The sequence below is a fragment of the Microcaecilia unicolor genome, chromosome 10, assembly GCF_901765095.1.
Source record: "Microcaecilia unicolor chromosome 10, aMicUni1.1, whole genome shotgun sequence".
Taxonomy (NCBI): domain Eukaryota; kingdom Metazoa; phylum Chordata; class Amphibia; order Gymnophiona; family Siphonopidae; genus Microcaecilia; species Microcaecilia unicolor.
This window is the reverse complement of record NC_044040.1, coordinates 16550055-16570895: the sequence shown is the minus strand read 5'-3', so window position 1 is coordinate 16570895 and position 20841 is coordinate 16550055. Positions and strand designations below refer to the sequence as shown.

At 43.2% G+C, this 20841-nt stretch overlaps 1 protein-coding gene across 1 annotated transcript in view; it reads right to left on the bottom strand.

Moving 5' to 3' along the window:
* Positions 1 to 20841, bottom strand: part of EXOC4 (exocyst complex component 4) — a 635584-nt gene that overhangs the window by 82195 nt on the left and 532548 nt on the right. Inside the window, exon 14 of the mRNA XM_030216046.1 lies at positions 18225 to 18403. Within this exon, the coding sequence (XP_030071906.1) occupies positions 18225 to 18403 (179 nt within the window). The remainder of the gene's footprint in view (positions 1 to 18224; positions 18404 to 20841) is intronic.

Here is a 20841-nt window from a genome sequence, read left to right as displayed (position 1 = left end):
TGTATTGTGTAGACACTGAAACATAGCATATTATTTATTTTTGTTACATTTGTACCCTGCGCTTTCCCACTCATGGCAGGCTCAATGCGGCTTACATGGGGCAATGGAGGGTTAAGTGACTTGCACAGAGTCACAAGGAGCTGCCTTTGCTTGAAGTGGGAATCGAACTCAGTTCCTCAGGACTACTATTTGAGATTCTACATGGAATGTTGCTAGTGGAAGATCACCAATGGTGGCCGCGCAGGCTTCTGCTTCTGTGAGTTTGACGTCCTGCACGTACTCACAGAAACATAAGCCTGCGCAGCCTTCTACATGGAATGTTGCTAGTGGAATAGCAACATTCCATGTAGAATCTCCAATAGTAGCAACATTCCATGTAGAATCTCCAATAGTATCTATTTTATTTTTGTTACATTTGTACCCCGCGCTTTCCCACTCATGGCAGGCTCAATGCGGCTTCCATGGGGCAATGGGACTTGCCCAGAGTCACAAGGAGCTGCCTGTGCCTGAAATGGGAATCGAACTCAGTTCCTCAGGACCAAAGTCCACCACCCTAACCACTAGGCCACTCCTCCACTGTTGCTACTATTTGAGATTCTACATCGAATGTTGCTATTCCACTAGCAACATTCCATGTAGAAGTCGGCCCTTGCAGATCACCAATGTGGCCGCGCAGGCTTCTGCTTCTGAGTCTGACGTCCTGCACAGCCTTCTACATGGAATGTTGCTAGTGGAATAGCAACATTCCATGTAGAATCTCCAACAGTATCTATTTTATTTTTGTTGCATTTGTACCCCGCGTTTTCCCACTCATGGCAGGCTCAATGCGGCTTACATGGGGCAATGGAGGGTTAAGTGACTTGCCCAGAGTCACAAGGAGCTGCCTGTGCCTGGAGTGGGAATCGAACTCAGTTCCTCAGTTCCCCAGGACCAAAGTCCACCACCCTAACCACTAGGCCACTCCTCCACTTCCTTTAACGCAATACCACTTTATTGCTCATTCCAGAAATGAATTCTCTATACCTGACTGCTTAAAGTACTCTCTCACTTATGGACTTTAATGCAATACCACTCTGTATTTCTCATTTTGATAATGGCGATCGCCACTACGGCATAATGTAAGCCACATTGAGCCTGCAAATAGGTGGGAAAATGTGGGATACAAATGCAACAAATAAATAATCTCGAGCACATTTATATTAGACAACCAACCGTAGGGCTTGCGCTACAGACAGCTCACAAGATAACTGTAAAATATTGCAAAGAAGTTGCACAGAATCTGTTTAGAGAATGGTAATGGCTGGTGGCAGACACAGCAACTTCCTAACAAATAATGGCCAGCTGAGCAGATAGTGCATAAAAAAATGTGACAAATTAAGGGACATATTTTATGTACACACACAGTTTACAGAAAGAAGAGAAAAATATTCAGTATTCTCAGCATGAAGCGGATTATAATTAATATGATATGAACAGTAAACAAAATGTTATTAGACCACATAAATGAGACTTACGGGATCCACGTTTAGAAGCTGAAGAAGGAATAGAAAGGTCAGAGAGATGGAAAAAGTTGTAAACCTTTGCATGGAAGTGGGGGGGGGGGGGGGGGGGGAGGTGCAGGCTCAATGCAGGGTCTGTATTTATTGGGTATATAATGCAGCAGGAGAAATGGAGTACATGTGTATTAATCTTGTTCCTAACTCTAAAAGGAAAAGCCTGTTCTCGTGGATTGATAATTAGTGACCCAATATTCAAAGACACTTAAACATTTAGCAGCCGCTGGTCATGGCACCTATGTTAAGTCTATTCTATACAGAAAAGTATATAAATCGACAAGGTGGAACAAGGTGCAGAGCACTAGCCGCGCAGGCCGAACTGATTTGCCACTGGGCCGAGCTGCATCTTCAGTGTCTGTCGGCAGCTCATATTGCAGGTCAGAGCAATGTGCAGGCCGATTATCTGAGCAGGCATCAGATCGATCCAGCAGAATGGAATCTGGCAGACGAAGTATTCCTGCAGATCTGTGCCAAATGGGGCAAGCCCGTGATGGATCTAATGGCGACAAGTGCCAATACCAAAGTCCCGTGCTTCTTCAGCAGACGGAGAGATCCTCGCTCGGCGGGGTTGGATGCCTTGGCTCAACCCTGGCCTCCGGGTCTTCTTTATGTGTTTCCCCCATGGCCCTTGATAGGGCGCCTGCTCTTGCGGATTCGGCTGCACCCAGGAGAAGTGGTCCTCATCGCCCCGGATTGGCCAAGGAGACCTTGGTATGCAGACCTCCGACAGATGCTCCTGGAGACTCCTCTGCCGTTACCTCTGGTACCGAACCTGTTGACTCAGGGACCGGCAGCCATGGAGGCCGCCGGCCGCTTTGGTCTTACGGCATGGCTATTGAGAGGGTGCAATTGAGGGATAAAGTTATTTCCACTCTCCTGCAAGCCCGCAAGCGGTCCACTTCCGTGGCATATGCCAGGATTTGGTGCCTGTTTGAGTCTTGGTGTGCTTCCAGAGCCATTGCTCCAATGTGGGCTCCTGTCTCGCCGATTCTGGACTTTTTGCAGGAAGGTGTACAAAAAGGCTTGGCCTATAATTCCCTGCGGGTGCAGGTGGCAGCGTTGGCCTCCCTTGGTGGTAAGGTGGACTTAGGACAAATAGACAAAAAGGCACAATTGAATACACTAGCCCCTTACTCGCTGTAAATATTTGCACCTAAATGTTAGCAAGTACAATTTATGCACTAGCAATGTACAGACCATCAAATCACGGCGTGTACTTTTCTGCTAGATGGTGTTCTATAAGAGGCTGTGCATCTCAACGAGTAGAATTCCACCATTTACACATATTCCTGCTACCTAGAACTAGGTGACACTTTATTTTATTTTTTTATTTGTTGCATTTGTATCTCACATTTTCCCCACCTATTTGCAGGCTCAATGTGGCTTACAATGTAGCGTTATGGCATTCGCCATTCCAGATTATAGAATTAGCCCCAAACTCCTGGATTCTATACAGGTCACACAAGTTGGCTGCAAATCCCAGATAGGCACCCAATAATTAGTTAATGAGCTCCAATGACTTATTAGAGCTAACAAGCACTTAATTGGGACTAATTATGTTTTGGGTGCCGATTGGGCTACATGCTATTCTGAAACAATATTTGCCTAAATTGGATCACGTGCCACTCAAAAGGGGGCGTAGCCATGGAAGGGGCATGGGTGGGTCAGCGGGTGTTCACAAAAGATGCACACAGTGTTACAGCATTTATTTAGATTTTGCTCACAGCTTTTTCAGTAGTAGCTCAAGGTGAGTTACATTCAGGTACTCAGATTGTGAGCCCTCCTGGGACAGAGAAATATCCAAAGTTTGTACCTGAGGCAATGGAGGGTTAAGTGACTTGCCCAAGATCACAAGGAGCAGCAGGGGGACTTGAACCAGCCACCTCTGGATTGCAAGACCAGTGCTGTAACCACTAGGCCACTCCTCCACTCCCGCCCTTTATAGAATAGCACTGAGAGCCAAATTTTATTGCTGCCATTAATAGAACCTGGCCCTAAATGTGTAGGCACCCCATCTGTGAATTTTCAGCTGCTGTCATATGATGTCATAGCAGAGTGTGGGTTTTCTGCCAAATTATATATTTAACTAGTAAAAAAGGCCTGTTTCTGTATGAAAGGAAAAGGGCGCTAGCAAGGTTTTCCTCCCCCCCTTGCTCTCTCCCTGTGTCCCCTCCAAGTCCCATGGCCCCCTTTCCTCCCCTCCGATTTCCATGGCTTCCACCCTCCCTCTGTCACTGTCCTTCACTCTGTCGTCCCTCCCCTCCAAAATCGCCAACCCCCCTCTTCCCCTCTCTTACCGGGGTCCCGGCGGCAGCATTGGAGAGCAAGCAGGGTGAGCGAGTCTGCTGCCTTCCCTTCTGTTCGCTCAGAGCGAAGAGAAGGGAAGGCAGCAGACTCGCTCACCCTGCTTGCTCTTCAATGCTTCCAGGCTAGTGACGTCAGTGTTATCTACTGCAAGACGCAGACCACCTCTGGCGGAAGCCACGGTCCCAGGCAGCTTCAGAACGTTGGAGGTGAGAATTATTATATAGACAACAAAATTCGGCTGCTATTCAAATACTTAGGGGCCCTTTTACTAAGCCGCGTAGGTGCCTATGCGCACCCAATGCGTGCCACTTTGGAACTACCGCCCAGCTACCGTGTGGCCTGGGCGGTAATTTCATTTTTTACACGTGTCCACTACGCGTTCTGGAAATTTTCTGGAGTGCGGCACTAACTGGGTGGTAATCGGCAGTGGACACGTGCTTACAATTACCACCCGGTTAATGCGTCAAGACTTTACCGCTAAGCCAATGGGTGGCATTAAGGTCTCAGGCCCAAAATGGACATGCACTAATTTCTATTTTGCCGCCTGTCCATTTTAGGCCAAAAAAAAGGCCCTTTTTGCAGGTGCGCTGAAAAATGGACCTGTGCGCGTCCAATACACGAATCTACACCAGCGCAGGCCATTTTTCAACACACCTTAGTAAAAAGGCCCCTTAAGCAGTTAATGTAGGCCAAAAAATGGGCTGCCCTAAATTAAATTATTTGGCTATATGAACACCAGCTGACCATGGGGGTTGAAATATTGACCCAGACAGGGTTTTTTTTTGTTTGCATGGGGACAGGAATGGACTGGTTATGAGATCAAAGAACCTGATGCCAAAGAGGTGATCCATTTCTGGGGAAAAAGAAAACCCCCGGAAATGGCTTGCACGGAGGTAACCCGGAAGTAATCAGGCATGGCTGCTCACTGCCTGGTTAGCACAGGAGCCCTTATTGCCATCTCAATGGGTGGCGGAAAGGGTTCCCCATCGCATGGACATGCGGTAAGAGTTCTCTTACCGCATGGCCATGTGTGCCTGGGGTCTTTTTACTCGTTGCAGCAAAAAGGGCCCTGGCACGCGAGAAAAATGGCCCCTGTCACCAGCGCGGGGCCCTTTTTCCTGCAGCTTGGTAAAAGGGTCCCATAATAACATAGTAAGTGATGGCAGTTAAAGACCTGAACAGTCTATCCAGTCTGCCCAACAGACTGGATAGACTGTTCATTATCAATTCATGATTAAATGAACAATGAATGTTGATATTATATACTTGATAACGAGTCTTTCTTTGGAGTTTCTGGGACTTAGACCATAGAAGTCCGCCCGGCCCTGTCATTATGTTCCACCTACTGGAGTTGCCGTCAAAGCCCACTCCAGCCTATCCAAATCCGTCTTGTCATTTGTGGGACCCAGACCATAAAAGTCTGCCCAGCACTGTTCAATGAAGCCCTTTCCAGCTTATCCTAAACTGGATTGAGCCTATCCTAAACTGAAGTAAGCCAGTTGTGGTCACAGATGAAGCAGAAGCTGATGCCGTTGCAATGGAGAGAACCATTGGGAAGTAGAGCATTTGATCAGCATTAATGCTGAGTGGCCTGGGGTTTGCAAAAAGGCTCATCCCCACCAGTACTGGCCTTCCGACAGCCACCCAACTTAAAACACAAGCTAATCAGAAGTAAACTTCCACCACAGACTGAAAAGGAACAGAAGGGCACACTTCCCTGTAATTTATCCAGTTGCAAACTATGCCAAAATATTTCACAGGACCCCAAAGTCATCCACAAAGGAAAGATATTCAACATAAAGGGATCTTTCACTTGCTCATCTACAAATGTGGTATATATCATTCAGTGTAAAAAATGCAACGAAGGATGCTATATTGGAGAAAAAGGCCAGATGCTTAAGACAAGGTTCAATTTACATAGACATCACATGAACAATACTGGTGCCAGTAGGGTTCCCACGCCTGTTGGTCAACATTTTACAGGACCAGGACACTGTACCAGTGACTTCACAGTGAGAATCCTGAAAGGTAACTTTAAAACCATACAAGAACGTAAGACCTTTGAAGTCAGAATGATTGAATATTTTAACACCCAACAGAAAGGACTTAACAAGGATCTGGGGTTCCTAGCCCATTATAAACCATAAAGCTGTATGTCTCTGTTGATCACCCCACCCCTCACCTATCCACACCCATCCTGTTAGAATATCAATGATATGCTTTGATGTCCCCATGCATACCTCCGACCCACCCCCATCCTCCCACCCTGTCAGACTGTCATAGTAATGCTTGAATGTTTTCACTTATATACACTGTCAGCTAGCACATTTGCTTATTTCCGATCTGAGGAAGAAGGGCAACCTTCGAAAGCTAATCAAGAAATGTATTAAGTTATGTCCAATAAAAAAGGTATCATCTTATTTTCTTTTCCATGTTTTATTTTGTTTGATTTCTATTGATAACAAAAAGGCTCAGAATTCAGCAAAAAGGCAAGTTTAGAACGCAGTCTCAGAATTCAGCTGGGAAACCAAGGTTGCGAGAGACATGCCATGCAGTGGGATTCTTTCATTCTGACAGTACACTGCACGGATCGTGGAAGAAACTCCCTCATTCATGCAATTCTGAATCGCATTTTTTAGACAGCAGATTGTAAAAAAAATGTGCAAGGTTGTAAAGATGTTTTACCAGGAACATACACATACCTGTATCTATTTAAAATGTTTGAAACGGAAAATCTGATGATGATATAACAGCGCAGAGGCCTTTTAAGTTCTTTTATTTTTATCTGTGCTGAACCTGATCAAAGAGAATTCATCTGAAATTGCAGACACTCAAAATTTAGTACTTTAAGCTAATGGTATATGTTTCACATTAAGCTCAGATTTATGTTTGGAATACAAATTCAACATTTATTGCATTAATGAAGTGTCTGTACCCAGCACGCTTACTTGTGCTGCTAGAGGTCACCCAGACATTTATGGTCTTTAATTATTCAGACTTTTAAATAAAGTTATCTATTAATAAATAGTCTGTAAAACCAGATGTCGGTGTGAAATCGGCCCTGCAAGATAGGCTGCAAGTCAAAGAGAAGTAAAGCAGAGCTTGGCTGGAAGGAAGATTTACTCACCCTCTTTTCGACTTATTCTAAAGCTTAAGTTTGATAGATATGGCACTTTGGAGTCAAATAAATTCACCCTGACGGTGTGCGTACATTCGGGTGCAGAAAAATGCATCAGTTTAAATAACACACGAATTTGCTGTTAACAGGAAGGCTTACTCATTACAATAAAAATCCTATCTCTGGTTGTAGATCTTGCAACTATCTTTGAAGTTTTTTTTTTTTTTTGCCTAATAAGGGATCAGAAAAATATAAAGAGGGATGAAAAGGGGTAAAGGGACAGTACTGCAGCCACTAATTTAGGAACAGATGAAGATTAACAAGTGGGGAAAGCATGCAGAGCATGGCACAAGGAATTCTTTCCAATGTACCTGTGCGTGTGTGCGCGCTGTCTCTTTGACCTGGAAAGGGAGGAAAGGGGCACTGTGTGTGTGCGTGCATGTGCATGCACCTGGAAAGGGAAGAAAGGGGCACCTTGAAATCTCTTGACAGTGACAAGCATAGGTGCCAACCTTTCATAATCATTTGGGGGTACTGAACACAATCCAAATTACCATTTCCAGGAACCAGTGAAGGAGCTTGCTCAGTACTGGTGGGTGCTCAGCACCCGCTGGATCCTATGGTGACAACTAATGATTTAACACAGTGTCATACTTGGTTTCATTTTATTATTCTTTCCAAGTCAACCCAAATGTTTTGGTAGTGCTCTTTTCAAAGCCTAGATTTTACACACAGACTTCCGGATTCTATATATCGCACCTTTATTTCCATGGGGAAATCGAAGCATATTTTATAACAATGCACATAACTTAACTGATTAACTAGCTAATCAACACTGTCAATTGGATGTTAACAAGCAATTATCAGCACTAATTGGGATGAAGATTTACATGCACAACTCGCTAAGCGTATTCTGTATCGTGGTGTGCGCAAATTCTAAGTTGCATAGTTGAAAAGGGGGCGTGGGCATTTCAAAAATCTAGACGCATTGTTATAAAACACACCCACTCTGTGCTTAATTTACAAATTGGGATTTATGGCAAGCAAAACGTGGCATAAATGGCTGCAACTGAATTTGGCCGAATGGAGAGGCGCTCGGCATATTCTTGGGTCTTCAACCGGGCCTTTAATGGAAGAAGTGACTAACTTGTAATCTCACTCACACACACAAGGACTGCCACGGGCTGCAAATACTGCAGCAGGACATGTTTATCCACTCCTACCCTAGTTGAGATCATATTTAATCATCTCACTGACTTCATGTGCACCTTTCTTTAAATTAGTCACCTTATTTTCTAACTCATCTTACTTTTTTTCCTATCTATAAGTTCCATCTTTCCTTATACCCTACATTGTTTATTAAAACTTCTATTACGTATTGTGTTGACTTTGTAAGTAGTATATTGTAAGCAGTGTATTGTTATTTGAATATTTTTACTGTTGTAATTGCCTATTGCTCATGTTTGATCTATTCTTACTGTACACTGCCTTGAGTGAATTCTTTCAAAAAGGCGGTAAATAAATCCTAATAATAAATATACCACTTGGAAATGTAAACCTATTCTGTAAAATGTAGGCGCAGTTTACAGAATACACCTAGGCCTATTTTTTTTCCGCGTGGAATTTCAGGTACCATATATAGAATCTAGCCCGGGATGCCACTGTTCCAAGGTATACAAAGCAACCATTAAGACAACTCTACGGTTCGGTTACTGGGTTTAACAGTATAACAAATAAAATGAATGTACACATCTGAATTACTAAGAAGGCAACCCATCAGAGATAGGGTTGTGGCAAAACTGGGGATAGGGGATGCGTGTTAAAGAGCACCGGCAGAGAACGCCTCATGAAGTTAACTGCGTGTGTGTATCTGTCTGTTTGCTCTATGCAGGTCTGTGACCAGTGTTTTATTTTGAATTTATTAAGTGGAATATGTTAGCTTTGGGAAATATGCATTATGAATGTCTTTGTACTTCATTCAGCACAAGAGGATTGAATTTCTGGTTTTATTTCTCCCATGTTGTGCTGCATGCCAAGTTTGACTTCTTGAGGTTCCCAATTCAACTTTCATCTTCTAATCTGTGATCCCTCAAGTGTTTGTCTATTTATTATAACCACATACACTGCTTTACATGTGGAAAAAGCTTTAATATATTCCCACCCACCAAGATATGACATCTTACTGCCCCATGCCCTTAGGGAGCTTGCATTTGAGTAGTTGAAACCCTGTGATGAAGAGAACCTGTACATCTTTCTGGTAATCTGCTTGTTTAGAATAAATCTAGCATGGGATGTGAAAGACTGAGTTAACTATAGTCAGGTTCAGGATCCGACATTGCATCTGCTTCTGAGAAAGGAAAACCACCGGCAAAGCTGAGGCATACTGCTGTTCTATACAAGATTTGTGTGTCATGCTAAAGAAGCCAGGGATGACTGCTTCTGCCTACTTTTAAACACCACGATTCTTTGATTACCTCTGATTCCTCGGGCACAATAGCATTATCAAAAGCGGATAACTACCTTCAATCACCTGCAGAAGTACCATCTCCAAGGAAATAAGACATGGCACTGGATATGATCAAAATACAACGGGGAAACGTCAAGTCACCTTGCTCAAGAAATTCATTTCAGATGTTACCAAAGTCATTTAAATAGAAGAATGTACATACAGTATTTTGGGAAAGCTTCTCTTTAAAACAGATTAGCAGAACCTCGGGTTGATGCATCTGGGCCTGAGTCTGTACTGCCAATGTGACTCTGGGTGTCAAACGTTAAACAATCTAAAACGTTAAAGTCCTTAACGAATTTGAAAAAACGAAGAATGCACCAAAAAAACAAGGCGCACATGTTCGTTACGGTATTTAAAAGTACAATGTATCAAAGATTTGTAATCCCTGTCGGTAATCGACCCTTAAAGCATGTGCAGAGCAGCCAAGCGTTATGCTGGCTGCTCTGCGCATGCCACAAACGTCAAAACAAAAAACAAACCACAACACAAACATGTGGCTCCCCGCTTCCCCCTGCACTAATCAAAATAAAAAAACAAAAAAGGCAACAACCTCAGGGGGCGGGGCGGAGGATGGCGGGAGGCGGAGCTGTGGGAGAGTACTGAGAAAGGAACAGGAAGGGAGGGGGGACTGGGGCTGCTAAAATTTGGATTTTTCGTGCAGGGGGAAGCGGGGAGCAGCGGGGGGGGGGGGGGGGGCAAGGCCATCCATACAAGACGCTCCTGACGAGCGCCTTTGCCCCCTCCCTTCGATTTTTGTTTTGCTTTTCTTAATGCAGGGGGAAGCCCAGGAAGTACTGCATCCACCTTGGCGTTCTTTATTGGTAGCATTTTTATTTAATCTCACTTTTAAACATGCCAGCTTGGATTTTTATGGTGCAGGGGGAAGCGGGGAGATGACAGCTGAGCCCTTGACGACAGGTCTGACCTCAAATTAAATTTATCACGGTAAATGATTCGTTGCAGTCGTCGGTATGGTTAGTGCATCCCGAATTGTCCACATTTCAATGGTAGTTACTCGTTTGCATTCCGTTTTCGTTAGCTGCTAGCGTCGTCGGAAAATGGCCTTTAATGCATGCTACGGTTGAAAATTTTTTCATTACAGGGTCGTTAAAGGGTTGTTAAGGTTTAGTGCATCTGGGCCTCAGTTGGGATGGGGAGGAGGGGAGGAGAAGGGGAAGGAGATGTGACAGGAATGTGACCTTTGTCCCGGTATCCTTTACACCCAATTACTATATGCCAAGGACACCATTAATATTTATAAATGCTAAAGATACAAACTATAATAAATTAAATTACAAATAATAAAGAAAAAGAAATATCTCAATAACATATATCAAGCCCACAATAGGAGGAAGACCAGGACACAAAACTGAGAAAAGATAAGCAAGATAACTGTACAAAAATCCAAATTTCAAATTCGGTTCTATGTGGCGTATATAAAAAAGATCAAGATACATGATTGAAGCAAAGATAATAAGTTAGATAGAAAAATTCTTAGAGAGAACAAGAAGTTGAGAAAAGAAGCAGCAAAATGTGGGGCACTGTCAAGACACATCTAACAGAAGAAATTTCTTACATTTCAATTTTTTGTGAAACTTCTCAGACAGGGATTCACAATGAATATTCTTATGTAAAGCATTCTATCACTTAGTCGTGTTACACTAAAAACCTGTAGCAAAAGCTGATTTATAAACTGTAGGGTATGTTCTATACTAGAGGTATTTAGCTGACAGAACACTAAATAGCAATATCCTGGACTCGTGTCTAGGGGAGCGTACCTCTTTAGCCCAATGACAAGCTAGCTGTGCTGGAAAAAGGAACCATGCCATAGAAGGAATATATATATTATTTATTATGTAAAGAAAAATATATGTATAAAAATAGTTCTGCAGCAAAATGCCAAGCAAAATACAATAACTTGCTATACAAAGAGATTATAACCAAAATATAGGTAATGACATATGAATATCCTAATGGACTGAGTGATTACACAACCAATTACAGTACTGAAATCCTAATGATTAGCATCAGAAGTTATACCACGTCTTATGCAAAATACCGTAGCAGCTAAATTCACAGACCATAAGTCATGACATAACCCATCTGTCACAGAATAAAGGCAAGGACTAATTATCCCCCTGGCCATAGGAATAAATCCTGATCTCACCCTGCAGTCTGTGACAGACTTCCAGTGGTTCCGAAGCGGATTTCTCCTCTAGACTCGAGCTGAATTCTCAGCGAGTCTCTCAGTCCAGGAATAAGGTCCGAGATTTGAATTCTGGATGCAAATGGTACAGTCTTAGATAAGGCCTGATATTGTAGCTGAGCGGGCCTTGTCAGTTGGTTACAAGGCACGCAGTTCACTGGTGTTAGGAAAACCAGTCTCCGGTTATTTCGAGCGTTCTGTTCACCTGCAAATCCTCCGGTCGTCTCCCTGATTCTCCTCTTCAGTCCAAACTTTTTGGTATCCAAGGGTCAGATGATACCTGTGGACCAATCACATATGGTGACATAGAGGCATATTTTCAAAGCACTTTGGGAGGCTAAGTTCCATAGGTTTCTATGGAACTTTGGGAGGCTAAGTGCTTTGAAAATGAGCTTGATAATGTTCAGCCAGCTTCATGGCCATGAAGCGAGCCTTTGTTGTATGTAGCCATGAAACTGTTCTGTTATCGATGGCAAGCAACCCTCCCTGTCTGTTCAGATACTCCTGGAGCCATGCGTGACTCTCTCCTCCAATCTTCCCAGGAGATAGCAGGCAAGTCTGCAACACAGAATATGTCCTTGGATGAAATCATCTTGCAACTCTCAGCAGTAATGTTCCTTTGTAACTAAGCTGGTTTCTGATGGCTACAGGCTCAGGCTAAAATCCATATTATTATAGGCCAAGACCAGCAAAGGTGAGATCTCAGGTAAATACCCCTAACAAAACCACCCTTTTGCAACTGGGAAAGTGAAGAACGAGATAGTCCCTCACCCCCTCAATAGCAATGAGTAGAGGCAATTCTACTAGGGGTAACACGCAGATTTTAAAGATTACCCCAGCTCTGACTGGTAACCAATGTGAAAACAGCAACAAAAAGAGCATTTAGATTTACATTACATACAAACAAGATCTGGCAAGAAGTAACACAGTAAATGACAGCAGATAAAGACCTGAACGGTCCATCCAGTCTACCCAACAGTCACACTCATTATCGAGTCATGATTAAACCAGCAATGAATGTGATATTTATTTATTTGCAACATTTTTATCCTGCATTATCCCGAATTAAGCTCAGGCTCAATGTAGCTTACATAACAAACATCAGTTAAAAGACAGAACAGGTATTGTCATCCATGAAATACATCAGATAAATAGGTTATGGTAACAAAATATACAAGAATACAAAGAAGGAGGTCTATAATTCTTGCCAAAATCTGGTGGAAATTCAAGATCTCAAAGCCATCTAAACATGTTTATAATACTGCCACGATAAGGGTTTCTCTTTGGCATTTTTGGGGCATAGACCACTGAAGTCCGCCCGGCCTTGTCCTTAGTTTCCAACTACTGGAGTTGCCGTCGAAGCCTACTCCAGCCTATCCAAATCTGTCTTGTCAACTGCGGGACACAGACCGTAAAGTCTGCCTGGCACTGTCCTTACCTTCCAAACTACTGGAGTTTGTCAAAGCCCTCTCCAGCTTTGGTCTGTGAATTAATAGCACATGACATCATTCAAGCCTACTCTGAAAGCATCCCAGGGAAGATCTCTCATTTGATGTAACATTATGCTGTACTGAATCATAGTAAGTATCCAAGACTTGGTAAACCAAACCAATATTACTCTTGAGGATATAATCTCCATGCAAATAAAATGAGGGCCTGCAGTAAAGGTTCCACCCTACATTGACATATACGAGACTCAGACCGTAGAAGCCTGCCCAGCATCAGCCTTAGTTCTTCACAGCCAGAGTTACCATCTAAAACACCACTCAATACAACCAGCTTTGTTCTTTTTGAATTTCATCATGGTTTTTTTTCTCCACCTCATCCCTCAGGAGGGCATTCCAGGCATCAACCACCCTCTCCATGAAAAAGAATTTCCTGACATTACTCCTAAATCTACCACCCCACAAAGTGTTGAAGTGGGCCTTGAACCTGTGTCCCTTGGTTCCCAGTCCACTCCACTAACCACTGATCTAATGGTAGACTAATGGTTAGAGCAGTGGGCTGAGAACAAGGAGAACTGGGTTCAATTCCCACTGTGGCTCCTTGCGACCCTAGGCAAGTCACTTAACCCTCCACTGCTCTATGTACAAAACTTAGACTGTGAACCCCTCTACTTTGGTTGTAGCACAGAAAGACGGTATATCAAATACATGGCCCTTACCCTGCTCCTGGCTATGCCAGCCAAATACAGCTGGATATAATTCTCTGATGTTAAGAATGATCCCGGCACAAATGGCAGAAAAAAGGCTGAAGGGATGGGGCAAAGGAAATACAGCTAATGCAGGGAGCATTAAAAGGCAAAATAGAAAGCACAAATTGAAAGAAAACGCCATCATCGTTGGAAAATAAAAACACTGCATGGTTACACTTCTTAATTCAGATACATCCAAGGAACTTTAATCCTTAAATGCCACTGTCACAAAAAAAAAAAAATTAGGTTTGTCTTCCCTTAAAAGACAAGAAAAAAGAAAATGACTTGTCATACCTGACTGCTTGGATAATATAAAATCCAATTCTGAGGCAGGGGAGATAAGGAGAGAGTCCTAGAAGTGCCATCAGCTTAGCAAACACTAAATAATGAACAAAGCAAAGACTGACTGGCATGATAAAACACTCTATTAGCTGCACTGGTTTCAAATGAGTGATAATTGTGGCCCATCCCGGTAAAAGGTGATTGAATTTTTATCTATGGTAAGAAGCTTTTTGACAGTTTAACCAAAAAGTCAACCATGTGCACAAAAGTTGCTTCTCCTGGCTTCTGCTCTTCTCCCTTCCCCATGACCTTTTATGGCATTTACATAAGTACCGCCATACTGGGAAAAGACCAAGGGTCCATCGAGCCCAGCATCCTGTCTCTGACAGTGGCCAATACAGGCTTCAAGAACCCGGCAACCCCCCCCCCCCAAAAGAAAAAAAAACAATTAATAATGTTCAATGGACTTTTCCTTCAGGAATCTGTCCAAACCCCCTTTAAATTCCGTAAGGCCAGCTGCTGTCACTAAATTCTCCGGCAACGAGTTCCAGAGTCCAACTACACGCTGAGTAAAGAAAAACTTCCTCCTATTTGTTTTAAATCTACCATATTCTAGCTTCATCTTGTGTCCCCTGGTTTTGTTGTTGTTTGAAAGTGTAAACAAACGCTTCACATCTGTCCGTTCTACTCCGCTCATTATCTTGTAGACTTCTATCATATCACCCCTCAGCCGCCTTTTCTCCAAGCTGAAGAGCCCTAACCTTTCTGATATACTTTGGCCTCTCAAATAACTATAGTTACTTTAGATTCTCAAAGATTAAGAAACATGCAAACGCAGTTCCCAGCTCAGTTCAATTTTGTAATGTGGTCAGTTGGTGCCTGTGCTGGGCACAAGCGGAGCTGGCAGTTCCTAACGTGATATGACAACTGGTTCCGCCTCAGTCCTGCAGCCTCCTGGTTTTGAGACTCCAAACCTTTTAACTTTTAAATGATCTTTATTGATTTTGGACTTTGTAATATAAAATACAAGAGATGGAAAAAAACATTACAACCTTGCATCTCTTTATAGGTCAACCTGAGGTTGCATAGTTCCATTTTTAGATGTGCTTTGTGTCGGGTGGTGCTGCCCATTGTTGGAGGTCTAGTCTGTTTGTCCATCTAGCCATGTCTGTTTGTTGTGTGTGAGTGCTGGATGGTGGTCCTGTAGTAGGACCTGGTCTTCCCATGGCTCCCAAAAATGAGAATGTTATAATGTCTTTGTATCACGACATGGTGCAACCACACCCCAAATACTGTGTCCAATTCTGGTCACTGCATCTCAAAAAAGATATAGCGAAATTAGAAAAGGTACAGAGAAAGGTGACAAAAATGATAAAGGAGATGGGATGAGGAAAGGCTAAAGCAGCTAGGGCTCTTCAGCTTGGAGCAGAGATGGCTGCGATATGACAGAAGTCTATAAAATACTGAGTGGAGTGGAATAAGAAGATGTGAATCGCTTTTTTACTCTTTCCAAAAATACTAAAACTAAGGGGCATGCAATGGGCATGTCACCTAACCCTCCATTGCCTCAGGTATAAACTTAGATTGTGAGGTTTGGATAATGTCTTAAAAGAAAAGTTCATAAGCCACTAGAAAGATGGGCTTGGGAAAATCCACTACATATTTCTAGGATAAGCAGCATAAAAATCTGTTTTACTCTTTTGGGATTTTGCCAGGTACTTGTGACCTGGATTAGCCACTGTTGGAAACAGGATGCTGGGCTTGATGGACCTTCGGTCTGTCCCAGTGTGTCAATACTTATGTACTTAGGATTCTGAATGGAATCTTGCTAGTCTTTGGGATTCTATATAGAATGTTGCTACACTTTGAAATTCTGCATGGATCTTGTTATTCTTTAGAATTCTAGAATCTTGCTACTCTTTGGGGTTCTACATGGAATGTTACTATTGTTTGGGTTTCTGCCAGGTACTTGTGACCTGGATTAGCCACTGTTGGAAACAGGATACTGGGCTTGATGGATGTTCAGTCTATCCCAGTATGTTCTTATCTTGTTTTTTGACTTCAACAGTCCCACATTTCTTTGCAAAATGTTTCCAACAGTTGAAATAGACTAAGTTTTTAAAATAAATGTTCAGAGAGCTGTTCAGAGGAGCCCCTGGTTGTTGAAAGTAGACAGAACAAACCATCACAAGCTAATAGGATATGTTCAACTGCGGAATTCTCTTCACCTAACCGAAGGCCTAACAAGGCACAAAACCTTTTGGGTCTCAATAAGAACCCAAAAGAAGCTGCAGCAAATCAATTGGCAGGGTGTCCAAACTTTTGCACCTACAATATTAATTTTTTAAACTATTTTAATCAGCAATTAAATAGTGTGATGCATTAAAATGTAAAGAAAAATGTTAGTTAACCTTGTAATACCATGTAGATGATGTGTCAGCGTTTCTTCACTTAGGGATTCAAGGAAACAGTTAATTTGACCAAGGATGCCTAATCTTTTGCAAACAAACATAGAACATGAAGAATTGGATATCTATGTTGAGGAGAAATGTATTCTTGATGAATGGTAGCATGAGTTTTGTATTAAACTTACGTCTTGAAATGTTAATAATGAAGTCATTGGATACTGTCAATGGTGGGTCAGACAGCTGTAGCTGTGCTTATTTGCTTGTAATTGTTCACTTCACAGCTCTGTTTGACCCAGTTGCAAAACCTAAAGGATACAGGGCTAGGTAGTACTGTTTTGCGATGGCATGTCTCCTATTTGATGTCAAGACAGCAGATGTGATGCCTCAGAGTAATATTTTATTTATTTATTAATTACATTTGTATCCCGCGCTTTCCCGCTCATCAGCAGGTTCAATGTGGCTTACATAGTATATACAGGTACTTATTTGTACCTGGGACGATGGAGGGTTAAGTGACTTGCCCACAGTCACAAGGAGCTGCAGTTCCCCAGGATCAAAGTCCACTGCACTAACCACTAGGCTACTCCTCCACTAACAACATTCCATGTAGAATCTCGAATAGTAGCAACATCAACATTCCATGTAGAATCTCAAATAGGGAAAGGGAAATTGGACTTGATATACCGCCTTTCTGTGGTATTTCGCAACTACATTCAAAGCAGTTTACATATATTCAGGTACTTATTTTGTACCAGGGGCAATGGAGGGTTAAGTGACTTGCCCAGAGTCACAAGGAGCTGCAGTGGGAATTGAACTCAGTTCCCCAGGATCAAAGTCCGCTGCACTAACCACTAGGCTACTCCTCCACTAGCAACATTCCATGTAGAAGCCTGCCCTTGCAGATCAGCAATGCGGCCGCGCAGGCTTCTGTTTCTGTGAGTCTGACATCCTGCACGTGCAGGACGTCAGACTCACAGAAACAGAAGCCTGCGCAGCCTTCTACATGGAATGTTGCTACTAGAATAGCAACATTCCATGTAGAATCTCAAATAGGGAAAGGGAACTGGGACTTGATATACCGCCTTTCTGAGGTTTTTGCAACTACATTCAAAGTAGTTTACATAGTATATACTGGTACTTATTTGTACCTGGGACAATGGAGGGTTAAGTGACTTGCCCACAGTCACAAGGAGATGCAGTGGGAATCGAACTCAGTTCCCCAGGATCAAAATCCACTGCACTAACCACTAGGCTACTCCTCCACTAGCAACATTCCATGTAGAAGCCTGCCCTTGCAGATCAGCAATGCGGCCGCGCAGGCTTCTGTTTCTGTGAGTCTGACGTCATGATTCTGAGTAGAGCTGGGTTTAGGCATTTGCATGACTGAAACCTTCTGTGGAAGGGATACAGTGTTTTGTTTTTGTTTTATTTTTGGGTGGGGGGCAATGCTGAAAGAATTGAATGACTAGAATGAGCAGGCAAGGAAAATAGTAACATGCTAGTTGAGAACAGACAAACCAGAATGTGGATTTCATCCTTTGGTTTTAAAATTTTAAAAAAGTCAGTTTTGGGTCAGTTATGTTGGTCTGGTGGCTGCCTAGGTCAGCATAATTTTCAAATGCAGGCGACGGACGAGCTACTTACTTTGTGTAGTTGGAAGATTGGAGAAGGCCACCTTCAGTCGCCCGGCTAACCACTCTACGCTTTCATGCAGGTTCGCCAGAGCCTTTAGGTCACTTACATCACGCAGAATTTCATTCTGGGGGATCAGTTTGTCTCCAAGGTTTCCAATCAGCACTTCTGACTCTTTGGCGAAGGCCGCTCTACAAGGGAAATGAACATGCACAGAAAGTGATGTGCAAACCCAATCAATTCTTATTCAAAGATATTAGTGCTGGTATGGCATGAGACAGAAACCGAGCAGGAAAAAAAGAAGAAAATTCAGTAAAGAAAATATTGGAAAGCAACTTGATATACCGCCTTTCTGTGGTTTTTGCAACTACAATCAAAGAGGTTTACATGGAGGGGCATAATCGAAAGGGACATCCAAGTTTTGATGAGGACGTCTCACAAAATGTCCCCTCCAGGGGAGGGGAAACCTGCATTTTCGAAACAAGATGGACGTCCATCTTTCGTTTCGATAATATGGTCAGGGACGCCCAAATCCTGAAATTTGGTCATCCTTACAGATGGTCGTCCCTAGATTTGGTCGTTTCTGATTTCAGCAATAATGGAAACCAAAGGACATCCACCTCAGAAATGACCAAATGCAAGTCATTTGGTCGTGGGAGGAGCCAGCATTTGTAGTGCACATGCCAGGACACCAACCGGGCACCCTAGGGGGCACTGCAGTGGACTTCAGAAATTGCTCCCAAGTACATAGCTCCCTTACCTTGTGTGCTGAGCCCCCCCCCCCAAAAAAAAAAACCCAAACCCACAACTGTACACCATTACCATAGCCCTTATGGGTGAAGGGGACATCTAGATGTGGGTACATTGGGTTTGTGGTGGATTTTGGAGAGCTCACTGTTTCCTCCACAAACATAACAGGTGTGTGTGGGGGGGGGGGGTATGGGCCTGGGTCCGCCTGCCTGAAGTGCACTGCACCCACTAAAACTGCGCCAGGTACCTGCATACTGCTGTGATGGACCTGAGTATAACATCTGAGGCTGGCAATCAATATTTTTAAAGATGTTTTTTGAGGGTGGGAGGGGGTTAGTGACCACTGGGGGAGTAAGGGGAGGTCATCCCCAATTCTCTCCGGTGGTCATCTGGCCAGTTCGGGCACCTTTTTGTGCCTTGGTCGTAAGAAAAACACGACCAGGTAAAGTCGTCCAAGTGTTCGTCAGCGATGTCCTTGTTTCTTTCGATTATGAGTCGAGGACGTCCTAGTGTTAGGCATGCCCAAGTCCCGCCTTCGCTACACCTCCAATACGCCCCCTTGAACTTTGGCTTTTGATTATACCGATTTGGACGACCCTCTGAGAAGGACGCCCATCTTCCAATTTATGTCAAAAGATGGGCGCCCTTCTCTTTCGAAAATGAGCCCAATAGTATATACAGATACTTATTTTGTACCTGGGGCAATGGAGGGATACATGACTAGGCTACTCCTCCACTCTCGCTTGTCTCACTTTGAAAATATCACCATGTCTTATTCTGAGAATGTGAACAGCTTGGACTGACGGGATATGGAAGTTCTCATGGGAGAACAAGGGGTCCTTTTACAAAGGCACGCTGAAAAATAGCCTGCAGTAGTGTTGACGCATGTTTTGGGTTCGTGCAGAACTATTTTTCAGCACATCTACAAAACATGCCTTTTTTTTTTTTTGGCCGAAAATGGACGTGCAGCAAAATCAAAATTGCCGTGCATCCATTGTAGATCTGAGACCTCACCACCAGCCAAAAACCTAGCAGTAAAGAATTGGGGCAGTAATGACCTACGAGCGTCAGATGCCACTTGTCACGTGTCTACTACGTGCGCCAGAAAATAAAAATGATTTTGCAGACGCACGCCAAAATTGAAATTACCACAAGGGTCACGCGGTAACCGGTCGGTAACTCCAATTTGGCGCACGTTAGGCACGTGTAGGCATCTACGCAGCTTAGTAAAAGGGGCCCCAAGTTAGGTAGAATTTTTTTCTTTTCGATTCATAGGAGCTAACTTTTCAAAATCATTGGGGGTACTAAACCCATGGAATTATCTGTCTCTGGCCACAGTGAAAGAGTTTTCTCAATATTGGGGGCACTCAAGCGCCCACAGAGCTGGCTCCTATGGCTCAACTTAACAGTATTCCACGTTGAAAACTTCCCCCTTATTGTCTAAAATTATACTGTACAAGGTCTAACAGAGACCTCCACTGAATGCTGGCTCCTCCACGGATTTCTGTTTACACCAGATGCAAACCTAGATTGTAATGCTTCCAGGGAGAGAAAAATACCTGCTGTACCTGAATTTCACCTCTTTGATAGCCTTCGTGATTGAAGACAATATATAAGAAATTAAAATAAATAAACAACAGGGAGGTGCTGATAACATACATGGGAAATTGATCGTGATCAGCTTTGCCTTGCCAACAACATTCGGACAGGAGCAGAAGCAAACTGGCAAGCGGCCAAATGTCCAGTTTAATACAGAGAAGGAACCACAGGAAGTTCCCTGGATGAGCTTTACAATGTGGTTTTAAAATCACTTACTGTCAACTCTCCCTTTTCACTGCCAATGAAATTAGGTTCAATTATCACTTAAGCAAACCATGAA